The 13,590-nt window shown below is 42.3% G+C and overlaps 1 protein-coding gene across 3 annotated transcripts in view; it reads right to left on the bottom strand.

Moving 5' to 3' along the window:
* Positions 1–1,146: 1,146 nt before the first annotated feature.
* Positions 1,147–13,590, bottom strand: part of CPNE8 (copine 8) — a 587,797-nt gene continuing 575,353 nt past the window's right edge. For all 3 annotated transcript variants that reach the window (XM_029615275.1, XM_029615273.1, XM_029615272.1), the window contains exon 20: positions 1,147–3,195. In XM_029615275.1, the coding sequence (XP_029471135.1) occupies positions 2,992–3,195 (204 nt within the window). In that variant the 3' untranslated portion in view covers positions 1,147–2,991. The remainder of the gene's footprint in view (positions 3,196–13,590) is intronic.

Raw genomic sequence — 13,590 nt, 5'->3', positions numbered from 1 at the left:
AGATTGTAAGCCCTCTGGGGATAGGGAAATACCTGCAGTACCTGAATGTAAACTGATGTGATATCTCTCTCATATTGAATGTCAGTATATAAAAAAATAAAATAAATGTATAGCTGCTACAGCTCCTCAGTAGGTGAGGGGGAGAGAGATTCCTTATAAAGCTCAGCCTGTTACTCTATATATGGACCATTGTAAGGGGGCACTTAGAATTGGGGTGAGTTTTTGGGAGGTGGGTTGGGGTTAGCGGGTTTTGTTACAGACACATTCAGAGGTATTCATTATAAAATTGACATTATTAAATAATTTAAAAACTTATAAGTGATGAAAAGAAATTGATTTGTACAATGCAGCTAGCAGAGACTGCAGTGTACAAATTTTATTTAAAAAACATTTATTCCTTGCCCATCCTATGTTCAGGGCGGGGTACATTACGAACATACATAGATAAGCAGAATAAGATCATACAGCACATTACATATTATTGAATAAGGGAACATAGCCCATCATATGACAAAATATTAAAATATAGGTGTTAATTTCAATGAAAACAGAGGCGCTAATAGAATTGTCATCACTTATAAAGTCTAAAATTCTTTAATGTCAATTTTACAATGAATACCTCTGAATGTGTCAGTAATAGCAACCCCACTAACCCTAACCCACCTCCCAAAGACTCACCCTAATTTAAAGTGCCCCCTTACAATGGTCCATATATAAATTATCAGGCTGAGCCTTAAGAGTCTCTCTCTCTTTCTTATGCCATATTTTCCAATGTATAAGTCACACATTTTTCAGTGACTTATACACTGTCACAATCTCTCTCTCAGCCTGTGCTGTTAATCTCCCTGTACAAACAGGTGCAACATATACACTGGAAAATACGGTTATTGCCTATTCTGAGGGCTTTTACCTCCCCTTCTCCCTTTTTTCAGGGCAAAGGGATGCATATAAAAGCAGAAAGACTGCCATTCACTGTTCAGAATGTTGTTTTGAGTCAAGTATGCCTCACAGTTTTGTTTTTTTTTAATGAACTTTTGAGCTAAATCCAACATCTCAGAATGGATCCCAATTACTATATTTACTAGTCTTTCTCCTTGTTGTCGACAAGCAACTGTAATGAGTCAGTCAGTCATTATGAAGCAATTCAACAATACAGAAACACATTTATTAGTAAAATTCCCTATGAACTTTTCAAATTAAAAATTAACAAGATATTCAGTTTTCTTGATATGGAAGAACTAGTTACAAAAAGTAAGTTCCCCTCATAGAGATACTACTTTTTGAAAGTTATAATTAAAAATGGAAGTTTTGTATTACATAGTTATATGCCACTGATACGGTAGATATGTTTTATTCAGTAAAATACCTTAGATCATGCTTTCAGTGAAATGATAACCCCTAGTGTGATATTTAACAATATAGCATAGAAACAGACAAAATAGTAAACAAATTTAAGTAACTAAAAGTTACATTACAAAGCAGTCATAAAGAAATATTTCCATTATTTGAAGGCAATTCACAATCATTTTGAGGAACTGAGTGTGAGTTTAAGGCCATTTGTTCTAAATAAATATATTGTATTTGACACAAACTCTCACCGAACTATGAAAAAATACATGCAAAATAACTGCACGATTAACAAGCATATGATGTAACATTTGGGTAGTTTAGTAAACATAATTCTAGTGTACAAAGTCATACAGTTGTGCAAATTGTATCCAGCCAATTTACCAAATAGCAATATCTGTGTATCCTAAATGGCATGACTGTGATTAGATGTTAATAATGAAGTCAAATAATTAGAGTCATTTTTCCTTTTGGTGAACATATCCAGTTAACATGCACTGTGCAGTATTTAGAAATCAATGTATAAAATGGCTTATTGTAATTACAGTAAATAAAAGTCAAGGGCATGCATACTTGACTGCAAATGTTTTATGTATTCATTTTAAAACTTGGTCATTATTTGATGCATAATCAGTTTGGAATATGTAAACTGCAAGTGTCTAAAATGAGTTCTCAGAACTCTGCCCCCTGTCTTATTCCCAAAGAATTCATACCATGAAAGCATGTTTTGTCTGTTCTGTATGTCATAGATAAACTGATTGGTAAGCACTTCAGATACATAACTCATTCTAACACTTATTCATGCCTTTTAAGAAACATTGGGTGTCTGTCAGATGTTTGTCCAAATCATCTTTTTCTGATGAATATTCAGGCCAGTAGTTCCCAAGCTTGTCCTCTGGTAGCCCCAGTTGGGCAGATTTTCAGGGTACTCAAAATCTACATGCATGAGATGTACTTGCATATAATGGAGGCAATGCAAGCAAATGCATATCCACAGTGGATATCCTGAAAAGCTGATTGGCTAGGGGTACCTGAGGAGATTCAGCCTTTTATGCTGAATAAACACGATACATATATGCATGTTATCCAAATTAAAAAAATCTGAAACTACACCTTTGTGAATATGTTTGCCAATACAGTTTTCTTTCATTTTATACTTCCATTTGTCTAGGCATCCTTTAAAAGGGATATTGCTGTTTTTGTATCTATTAACTATTGCAAGCTAGAAGACATATAATTCAATATTGAAAACTTTTTTTAAGAATAGTTATAAAAGTATTTAAATTTAAAAAGTAGTAACATGTAAACATTGATACCGAGGAATAGCATTCCCATACATACTGTATGTACACTAGTCAGAGAGGGCACTAAAACATTGGACTGAAAGTGTGGCACATTTTCTGAACAAATCTATGGACAATTAATTCAGAGAGGAAGTACGTATTTTGCTCTGACTATTCAAAAGCTTTTCAGTTGCTTGTGTAACCTTATTTACAATTTTGGTGTGTAAACAGAATCATTCTCATCCAAATACCCATCAAAAATAACTAGTAGGAAAGGTCTTGTTCTCCGTTTTTTATAGTGCATATGATATACAGCACTCATTTAGCAGCTCTAAATGTTTCCAGCAAATGTTTAGCACAGTTAGATTTGAGTCTGTAAAACATGAGTAGGTGGTGAGTGAATAGGTGGTGTATATGGAGGTGGTGCAGGGAATGGCTTGAATCCTCTTGACCTCATATATAAAAGAAATTGGTCTGGGATCTCAGCTAGGACGTCTTTAGCGAGTCTTGCCATGCTTAGTATGTGATTTCCAGTTCTGTCAATGTAATCCCGGAATGGCACAAACTAGAAAAGAAAAACAAGAAGAGACAGAGGATTTACATTTATTCAAATCTACTTTGTAAAATAGAAAGCAAGTGCTTCATTTCTATCCTCTAGTGGCAAGAGGAAATGAAGCACTGTGGTAAAATGAGGTAACTTATTTGAATGTAGGTAACATATATGGACAGCAGTTATAACCCTGAACAAGAATATGAGGGGGGTAGCCTGCATGAGGCAGCAGTTATAACCCTGAATATCTTGCTGGGCAGAATGGATGGATCATTTGGTCTTTATTTGCCATCATTTACTTTGTTGTTGATGATAATAAAATGAAGAGTGCCTTACCCTTGGCAAAAATAACTTAAGGGATCAATACATTAAAGCTGTGGTTCCCAAACCTGTACTGGATGACCCCCAGCCAGTCAGGTTTTCAGGATATCCACAATGAATATGCATGAGGTAGATCTGTATACACTGCCTCCATTACATGCACATTTTTCTTGTGCATATTTATTGTGGATATCCTGAAAACCTGACTGACAGGTCCGGATAGGTTTGGGAATCAGGATAGGTTTGGGAATCACTTCATTAAAAAACAGCATACATGCTAAGGGCATTTAGCATGCACAGGGAATGGTGGGCTATACACATTAACCCAGGGTTAGAAGATAGTAGTGGATATATGCTAAAAGTAACATATATCCATATTCAAATGAAGCTTTAGTGGGCACAGGAATCCCATGGTATGCACTTCTCTATCCACTAATTCTCAAAAATTTAATATCCACGTTAGAGTGGGTTTTAAGTTAGCCTTTTAGCAAGCCACTGGGCACAGACCATGCCCTCTGGGCTTGCCTCTACTGCCCTGGCACAGAAAGCAAATGTTGCTTACCTGTAACAGGTGTTCTCACAGGACAACAGGATGTTAGTCCTCACATATGGGTGACATCACAGGATGGAGCCCTGTACGGAAAACTTTTCTGTCAAAGTTTCTACAAAGCTTTGACTGACACTGGCACACTGAGTGCACTAAGCATGCTCAGCCTGTAATTATCCCTGTGAGCCACAGGTGTCTCCCTCAGTCTCGTCTTATAGCTAAAAGCACAAGCGAAACTAAAATTAAAGTAAAAACATATACAGACCCAACTCCGCGGGGTGGTGGGTGGGTTTCATGAGGACTAACATCCTGCTGTCCTGTGAGAACACCTGTTACAGGTAAGCAACATTTGCTTTCTCACAGGACAAGCAGGATGGTAGTCCTCACATATGGGTGAGTATCGAGCTGAGGATGCCCGAGAGTGCACCAAATGCACTCAAGACGCGTGGAAGGCGCAAACACGGGGGTGGAATTTGGAATGGAGGGCATCCTGAAACCCTTAACGGGTTGGTGGAAGGATGTTGGGTAGTTAAACCGAAAAGAATAAGAGTAGACAGACTGGCCAAACATGGAGCATGCCGGCTAGTTGTATCTAAGCAATAATGGGCTGCGAAGGTATGGAGAGAGCTCCAGGTTGCATTAAACTTCATCTGCCATTTGGATGCCCAATCTTCCAGTCTTGCAAGGTCCTCCTGTAATGTATCATAATCCGCTTGTGAGTTAACTACTCTAAATAATTTTGTGTCATCCGCAAATTTGATAACCTCACTCTTCGTATTCCTTTCCAGATCATTTATAAATATATTGAAAAGCACCGGTCCAAGTACAGATCCCTGAGGCACTCCACTGTTTACCCTTTTCCGCTGAGAAAATTGACCATTTAATCCTACACTCTGTTTCCTGTCCTTTAACCAGTTTGTAATCCATGAAAGGACATTGCCTTCTATCCCATGACTTTTTAGTTTTCTTAGAAGCCTCTCATGAGGAACTTTGTGAAATGCCTTCTGAAAATCCAAATACACTACATCTACCAGTTCACCGTTATCCACATGTTTATTAACCCCTTCAAAAAAATGAAGCAGATTTGTTAGGCAAGACGTCCCTTGGGTAAATCCATGTTGACTGTATTCCATTAAACCATGTCTGTTATGAACCGGAAGGTAGACCCCTGTTTCGAGGTAGAGTCAGCGCTACCCAAAAGGAACTTGACCCCCTTTAGGTCTCTACCATCTAAGGGCAAGGCCGAATGTTGTGGAAGTTGAAAGACGACTTCACCCTGGAAGCTTGTGATCCCCCCAGGAGGAACCTGTAGGGACCCGGCCGCTGGGACTTAGGAGACTCTCTTGAAGACTAAAGAAAGGTCCGGATGCAGGCGCCTCCTGCAGGTCATAGATTCCAGACGGCTGGCGCCTCCAGCAGGTCATGGTAGTCTTGAAGGAGGAGTCGAAGAGTAGTCAAGAGCCGGTTCGAGGGTACGATACACGAGAGGGTTCGAAAGCCAATCCAGAGACGTGTCAGGAGAAGGGTCCGAAGCCAGTCCAGGAGCAAGCCACGGGGGACACGAAAGCCAATCCAAGGTCAGGAGCCAAGAGTCAATCCAACAGGGAGGAGAAGCAGAGTGGAACGAAGAACCAAAACAGGATCACGGAGCACTGGCGAAACCCAGCCAGGAACCTTGATACCAAGGCAAGGTCTGAGGAGCAGACCATGCCTTAAATGCAAAAATCCAGGGAGGAGTCTTCAGGAAGGAGCCATGACAACTTCCTGTTGTGGACCCTTTAAATCTTACAGCAGCTGCGCGCGGCTCTAGCAGAGACAGAAGGGGGAGGAGTCAGCCCGGCCGAGCAGAACCCAATTGGCCAGGCCTAGCAGCGGCCGAGAAAGCAATCCCCGCGAGGCCCCCTACCTCCACGGTGCCTCCGGAAATCCAACCCCTGGTGAGTATCCAGCTCAGGGCCGCTGCGGCTGGCGTCCCGGCCCCGGCTCCTCACTGCTGGCGGCCATGACACCTGGCCCCGGTCGCCGCTGGTCCTAACAATGTCTTTCTATATGCTATACAATTTTGATCTTTAGAATAGTTTCCACTATTTTTCCCGGCACTGAAATCAGGCTCACTGGTCTATAGTTTCCTGGATCGCCCCTGGAGCCCTTTTTAAATATTGGGGTTACATTTGTCACCCTCCAGTCTTCAGGTACAATGGATGATTTTAATGATAACTTACAAATTTTAACTAATAGATCAGAAATTTCATTTTTTAGTTCCTTCAGTACCCTAGGATGCATACCATCCGGTCCAGGTGAGTGTGGAGCTTGCCAGCCAGGAGGCACACTATGCAGTTGGAGTAAGTCCTCGCCATGCATCCCTCCTTCTCTGTAAACTGTTAGCTGTGCCCCTGGCTCTGCTCGCACTCTATGCCCAGGTCTGCAGTGGTGGGTCTGGCACTCGTACGTTTCTGTGTGCCCAGGGCCTAGTGGGGGTTGGAAAGGGTTGTGGGAGCTGCACTTCTCAACTCCAAGCACTGACAGCAACTACAGGGCATTAGGGAAGTGCACTGCAGAGGCTGCACATCCTCTTTGCAACTGATGGAAGCAGAGTGATCCACCTCCTTCCCCCTCCTGAGTTAAAATGAGCGATCAGCCTGTGTTGAATGAACATTTTAATCTGATATACACCCATTTTAACTCCTGATACATTAGCAGAACATTAGCTTTCTGCGACCTAGATTTATCATTTGCTATAAATTTCGCAAAAATAATGACTGTGATAAAAAAGGGGTGTGGCTAGGGTAATTTTCAAGATACCACAATGTGTTCTATTTTACTGCATTGTATAGGTATTTTATCACAATGCATTTTGGGCTGAGAGAGAGAGAGATAGACAGACAGAAGGCTCTTCATAAGGCTCTTATGTAAGTAAATTATTTATATCACTGTAAGAGAGCCCATTCTGAACTCAGAGTGAAGTTTTGGTGGTGGCCTAGGTTTTGGGGGGCAGTTTTATATGCACAGTCAGAAGTATGAACAGCACAGTAAACATCAGTGAACATTTTATGTGATTTGGAGTGATGACAGGTACACAAAGAAAATGTACTCTCGACCTAACTTGATGCACTCTCTACCTAGCCTGGAGTATAATGTCTACATTGAAAAGAAGATTACAGTGAACTTTTGCAAAGTACAGTCAAGCAACAACAAATGATGAATATATTTCTTATTCTGTTCTCCATCTGGAACAAATATGATTAATTATTTATTTGGAGGCAGCATGGAAAAGTCAAACATATGAAACTGCTGTTTGGTACTACCATTATCTTGCTATTATACTGATAAAGTTCCATGCATTATTTATATAAGAGTAAATCGGAAGTTATTTATGTGCACAAGTAGCATGTACATGTTTAAGTAGTATTTTGCAAAATCCCGAAATATGTGTGTACTAGCATTATCCCAAGTAAATATGAAAAGGAAAAAAAGGGGAGATCTGGGGAGGGATCTCCAACAGTTTGTACACATGTTGATATTTTGTAAGTGGTATAGATGCATACATTACCAAACTTCTTCAAATGCTTTTGCACCAGCTGATTAAGTTGCAGAAGTGAAATTGCACTTGTCTTTTGACTGCAGTTTATGGGTGTGAGGTCTAGGTTAAGTGGTGGGAATAAGGATGAATTGCTGGAGAGGCTGGATAAACTGGTGATTCCAAGTACATGCAAAGTATTTTCATAAGCAAAGTTCATGCTTACATTATATAAATATATGTATGTATTTGTATGCAATATGGGGCACATTTTAAAAGCCCGGCGACGCGCGTAAAGCCCCGTGACGCGTCTAAATCCCGGGGGTTTACTAAAGGGGCGGGGTGTGGGTGGTCTGGGGGCAGGGCCAGAGGCCTCCGACACAGCGGCCATTGCCGTTGTGTCGGAGAATCACATGCCGGCAGGCTGCCGGCGAGCGCAACTTGCGCCTACCCAGAGGCATGCGCAAAAGGTAAGATAAAGAGCGGGGGGGGGGGGGGGGATGGGGGACTAGAGTAGGGCTGGGGGGGAAAGGTTAGGGGAAGGGGTGGGAAGGTCAGGCTAGGGGGAACAGGGGAAGGCAGTGTGGCTCGGTGCACACCCTTGTGCGCGCCGACCCCGAATTTTATAAAGTGCTCGCAACCTTTTAAAACCTACCCCTATATATTTGTATTTTTATAGATTAGGTGGAGAAACGATGTAGTTTCCCACATTACAAATATGTGTTTATACTGAAACATACACATATACTTTTGGGGCTCCCACCACCCAGTTAATGAAACATTGCACTAACTTTAGATGCAGTGACTTATGCAGATTGTTGAAAATTATCCTCATATTGAGTACGGCCAATATAAATATATGCTCTTACAAGGCAGAATGCTAAATAAAACCACAGGTACAAATGAACATAAATGGAAAGATTAGCAGAAGAACCAACATTACTAATTCATTAAGCTTATTCCCTTTACCTAATAACCCTGATAGAATTCTAGAAAAATGCAATTATTTTGTCAATTTACAGGTAAATATTTGTTTCAATAAATTTGATTTTTTAATAGAAAATAATAGCCAATAAATAAAAAATTAATGAGCTGGAATATTTTAGAATGCCTAATTGTATACATGGAAATTCAGATAGACAAATTAAATAGCCAAAAATTCATTTCTTTGGGTCTTTTGACATCAACTTTAAAATTATATACTTTCACGGATTCATTTTCAAACCCTGATATTCAGTACTGAAAAATTGCACATGAATTCTGTGTTTTTTCTTTTGATTTTCATTGCAATATCAAACAGCTCGTCTGTGAGACCCTTCTGTAGAGATAATAAAAAGCAAAATTGCTTACCTTGTAATAGGTGTTATCCCAGGACAGCAGGATGTAGTCCTCACATATGGGTGACATCAGTAATGGAGCCCTATGTACGGAAAACTTCTGTAAAAGTTTCTAAGAAACTTTTGACTGGCACCAGAGTGCCTACTGAGCATGCCCAGCATGCCATAATATTCCCTGCCACAGAGGTCTCCCTTCAGTCTGGTTTTGTAGCAATTAGCGTTAGCCAAAAATAAAATAATAAAACGTATCGGACCCAACTCTGCGGGGTGGCGGGTGGGTTTCGTGAGGACTACATCCTGCTGTCCTGGGATAACACCTATTACAAGGTAAGCAATTTTGCTTTATCCCAGGACAAGCAGGATGCTAGTCCTCACATATGGGTGATTAGCAAGCTAGAGGCTGAGTCATTTTTTCGTGAAGCAAGAGTGAAGTATTGTTGTTGAAATGAATCAGCCGACATCACAGCAGGTTGGATGTAGAAGGAGTTGGGGTTACACTGGAAACAAGTTCTTTAAGACAGATTGTCCATATGCTGAATCTTGTCTTCCTTCTTTGTCTAAACAGTAGTGAGCTGTAAAAGTGTGAAGAGAACTCCATGTTGCTGCTTTACAAATGTCTAGAATAGGTACAGAGCGAAGATGTGCTACTGAAGTTGACATTGCTCTGACTGAGTGTGCTTTTACTCGCCCTTGAAGAGTAAGGCCTGCTTTGTCATAACAAAATTGTATGCAATCTGCTAGCCAGTTTGACAGAGTATGCTTACCCACTGCTTTACCTGGTTTGTTTGGATCATAGGCTACAAACAGCTGACTGGATTTCCTTTGGGCTGTTGTGCGGTTTAAATAGAAGGATAACGCACGCTTACAGTCCAAAGTGTGTAAGGCTCTTTCACCCTGATGGGAATGAGGCCTAGGAAAGAATGTTGGTAAAACTATGGATTGGTTTAAGTGAAATTCCGTGACAACCTTAGGAAGGAATTTTGGATGTGTACGGAGGACTACTCTGTCATGTAGGAACTTTGTAAAAGGTTCGTATGTGACTAGCGCCTGTAGTTCGCTGACCCTCCTAGCTGATGTAATGGCTATGAGAAATACCGTTTTCCAAGTAAGGTATTTAAGGTCACAGGTATTTATGGGTTCAAATGGAGAACGCATAAGCCTAGTTAATACTACGTTCAGGTCCCATTGTATGCTTGGGGAATGAACTGGAGGTTTAATGTGACTTAGGCCTCTCATGAACTTACTGACGAGAGGCTGTGTGGAGATAGATGCATCTCCCAGCTTGTTATGGTAAGCTGAGATTGCACTCAAATGTACCCTTACAGATGACGTCTTAAGACCAGAGTCTGAGAGATGGTAAAGGTAATCTAGTAGTGAGGAATGGGGCAAGTGAAAGGATCTAGTGCTTTCTGAGTGCACCACAATGTAAACCGTTTCCATTTGTAGGAATAATTCTTTCTAGTGGAAGGTTTACGTGCAGCTATCAGCACTTGAGTTATAGTGGTTGGAAGGTTGAGTGGTTGTAAGATCAAGCTTTCAACATCCATGCTGTCAGGGATAGGGATTGAAGGTTGGGATGGCGCAGCTGACCCTGTTCCTGAGTTATGAGATTGGGAGCTACTCCCAGGCGAATTGGATCCCTGACTAAGAGATCTAGCAGTGTGGGGAACCATACTTGTCGAGGCCAGTACTGGGGCTATGAGTATCATGGACCCCCTGTCCTGCTGAAGTTTCATTAGAGTTTTGGTTATGAGCGGTATCGGTGGATACGCATATAACAGGCCTGAGTTCCAATGGCGAGCAAAGGCGTCCCTGGTAGGGCTGTTCTGCTGCCAGAGGAGAAGAGCAGTAATTGTTCACTTGTAGTTCAGATGGGATGCAAAGAGATCTATTGTTGGTTGACACCAGCGTTGAAATATCTTGGTTGCTAGCGTTGGGTCTAGAGACCACTCGTGTGGTTGGAAGAGTGACGGCTGAGGCGATCCGCTACTGTGTTGTGGATGCCTGCTAGGTAGGTGGCCGTAGTATAATTGAGTGTGCTAGGGCCCAGTCCCAAATTTGAGCTGCTTCTTGACAAAGGAGGTACGAGCCTGTACCTCCCTGTTTGTTGATGTACCACATGGCTACTGTGTTGTCCGTTTGGATCAGAACAGTCTTGTATGAAAGGCAGTCCTTGAACACATGTAGTGCATAGCGTATAGCTCGAAGCTCCAGAAGTTTATTTGAAAGGAGGCTTCTTGCTTTGTCCACGTGCCTTGAGTCTTAAAAATGAGCAATGTGCGTCCCCACCAAGGCGGACAACATCTGTAGTTAAAGTCACTTGTGGAAACTGGTTGCTGGAAAGGTAGGCCTTTGAGCAAGTTGATCATTGATGTCCACCAGAGAAGGGAAGATCTCAGATCTTGTGTTATCTGAATGGGAGTGGACAGTGGTTGAATGGCTTGAATCCATTGAGATTTGAGTGTCCATTGCATTAGTCGCATGGTTAGTCTGGCCATGGGAGTGACGTGAACTGTTGAGGCCATGTGTCTGAGATGGGTGAGGCACTGATGAGCTGTAACTCGAGACTGATTGCGAATAGAGTGCGCCAGGAGAACGAGCGTTTGAGCACGGTCTCTTGGAAGAAAAGCTTTTGCTGTGATGGTGTTGAGATCTGCACCTATGAACTGCAACTGGTGAGATGGTGTGAGATGGGATTTTTTGTAGTTGATGAGAAAACCCAAGGAGTGAAGCAACTTTATTGTGAGCTGGAGACAAGTGAGAGCTCTGCTTTGTGTTTGACTCCTGATGAGCCAGTCGTCCAAGTAAGGAAACACATGCACTCTTTGTTTTGTGAAGATGTACCACCGCTACTGCAAGACCTTTGTGAATACTCGAGGTGCTGAGGCTAGGCCGAATGGTAGTACTCGATATTGGAAGTGTTGTCCTTCCACCAGAAATCGCAGGTACAGTCGATGAGGAGGAAAGATGGGAATGTGAGCGTAAGCGTCTTGAAGATCCAGAGAGCAGAGCCAATCTCCTTTTTGAAGTAGAGGTAGCATGGTGCCCAACGAAACCATCCTGAATTTCTCTTTTCTTTAGAAATTTGTTGAGATTTCTGAGGTCCAGGATAGGACGTAGGCCCCCCGGTTTTCTTTGGAATGAGGAAATATCGAGAGTAGAATCCTCTGCCCCACTGAGGCCTGGGAACTTTTCTATGGCCCTGGCATTCAGAAGGGTGGATAATTCTGCTTGTAGAATTGTGGAGTGATGAGACACTGTCCAAGATGAAAGGGGAGGATTTTCGTTTGGTTACAGTGAGGAAATCCAAGCGGTACCCTTGAGCTGTAATTGAGAGCACCCATTGGTCTGTTGTGATGGAGGTCCAAGTTTGATGGTAATAAGATATTTGACCTCCCGACCGGTAAGTGTGGAAAAGGATTTTGAGAGGGGCTTCTGCTCTCTGGCTGGTTTTCAAAAAGCCTGATGTGGATGCTGTAGGCGCAGGCTGCTGGGGCCTAGCAGGTCTCTGTCGAGGGTTGTGACCGTTGTGTAGGCCGTTGTTGTCTGGCCCTGGTAGCAGGAGGATAGTATCGTCGAGGGGCGATAGTATGGTTTCCTGGTTTCTCTTCTAGGAGTCCTCCTAGAAGGTTGGTGTGTCTCTTGGGGAAGCTTGAGATAGTTGTTTCAGGGTCTTCCGTGTGGTCCTTTATGGTTGCCACTGCCTCTTTGACTTTGTCACCAAAAAGGTTTTCCCCTAGGCAAGGTAGGTCTGGCAACCTTTCTTGTACCTCTGGTCTAAGCTCAGATGATTTTAACCAGGCCCATCTTCTAGCTGTGATTCCTGATGCCGATAATCGGGAGGCTTGTTTCAAAGGAATCATAAGTGGCCCTCACCTCGTGCTTGCCCGCTTCTAGGCCTTTATGCACGAGTTGTAGGAAAACCGTCCTGCAACTGATCAGGTAATTGTTGTGAAAGTGTTTCAACCTGTTTCCACCAGGTCACGCTGGTACTGGTTTCATGAATAGTTGGTAAGAATTTATTCGTGAAACCAGCATTGCTCCTTGGAAGATTTTCCTTCCTAAATTGTCCAGGAACCGACTATCTTTTCCGGGAGGTGTGGACGCATGCTGTTTTAGCCTTTTAGCCTTTTTCTGGGCTGACTCGACCACTACAGATTGATGTGGTAATTGAGTTTTTTTGAAACCCTGGAATGGGTTGAACCAGATAAGTAGCATCAGCACGTTTATTGACTGCTGCCACAGAACCAGGGTGCTCCCACATCCTGTACATTAACTCTTGCAAGACCTCATGCACTGGAATGGCAAGTATTTCCTTAGGAGGATCTACAAACTGAAGGACCTCCAAGGTCTTTTGTCTGGTGTCTATCTCTGAGAGGAGAGAGAATGGAATTGTTTCAGACATCTCTTTTATGAAATTAGAGAATGAAAGATCCTCCGGTGGTGATTTCCTCCTGTCCTCTGGTGGTGAAGGTTCAGAGAGGATATCTTCTTCAAATGATAGATCTGAGTCAGTAGCGGTATCTAGAGGATGCCTTGTTGGCCTAGGAGGCTTGAAGGGAATCTCAGAGACTGGTGTATGTGGTCTGATGGGTGGTATGACACCTGATGGACCAGGTAATGGTTCCTGATGTGGATCAGAATCGAAATCCTGAGGTGAAGTTGAGAAGACCTGGATTAGGGAATCC

Source organism: Rhinatrema bivittatum, chromosome 9 (genome assembly GCF_901001135.1).
Source record: "Rhinatrema bivittatum chromosome 9, aRhiBiv1.1, whole genome shotgun sequence".
Taxonomy (NCBI): Eukaryota; Metazoa; Chordata; class Amphibia; order Gymnophiona; family Rhinatrematidae; genus Rhinatrema; species Rhinatrema bivittatum.
Note: the sequence above shows the minus strand (reverse complement) of the source record. Positions and strands in the feature narration are given on the sequence as shown.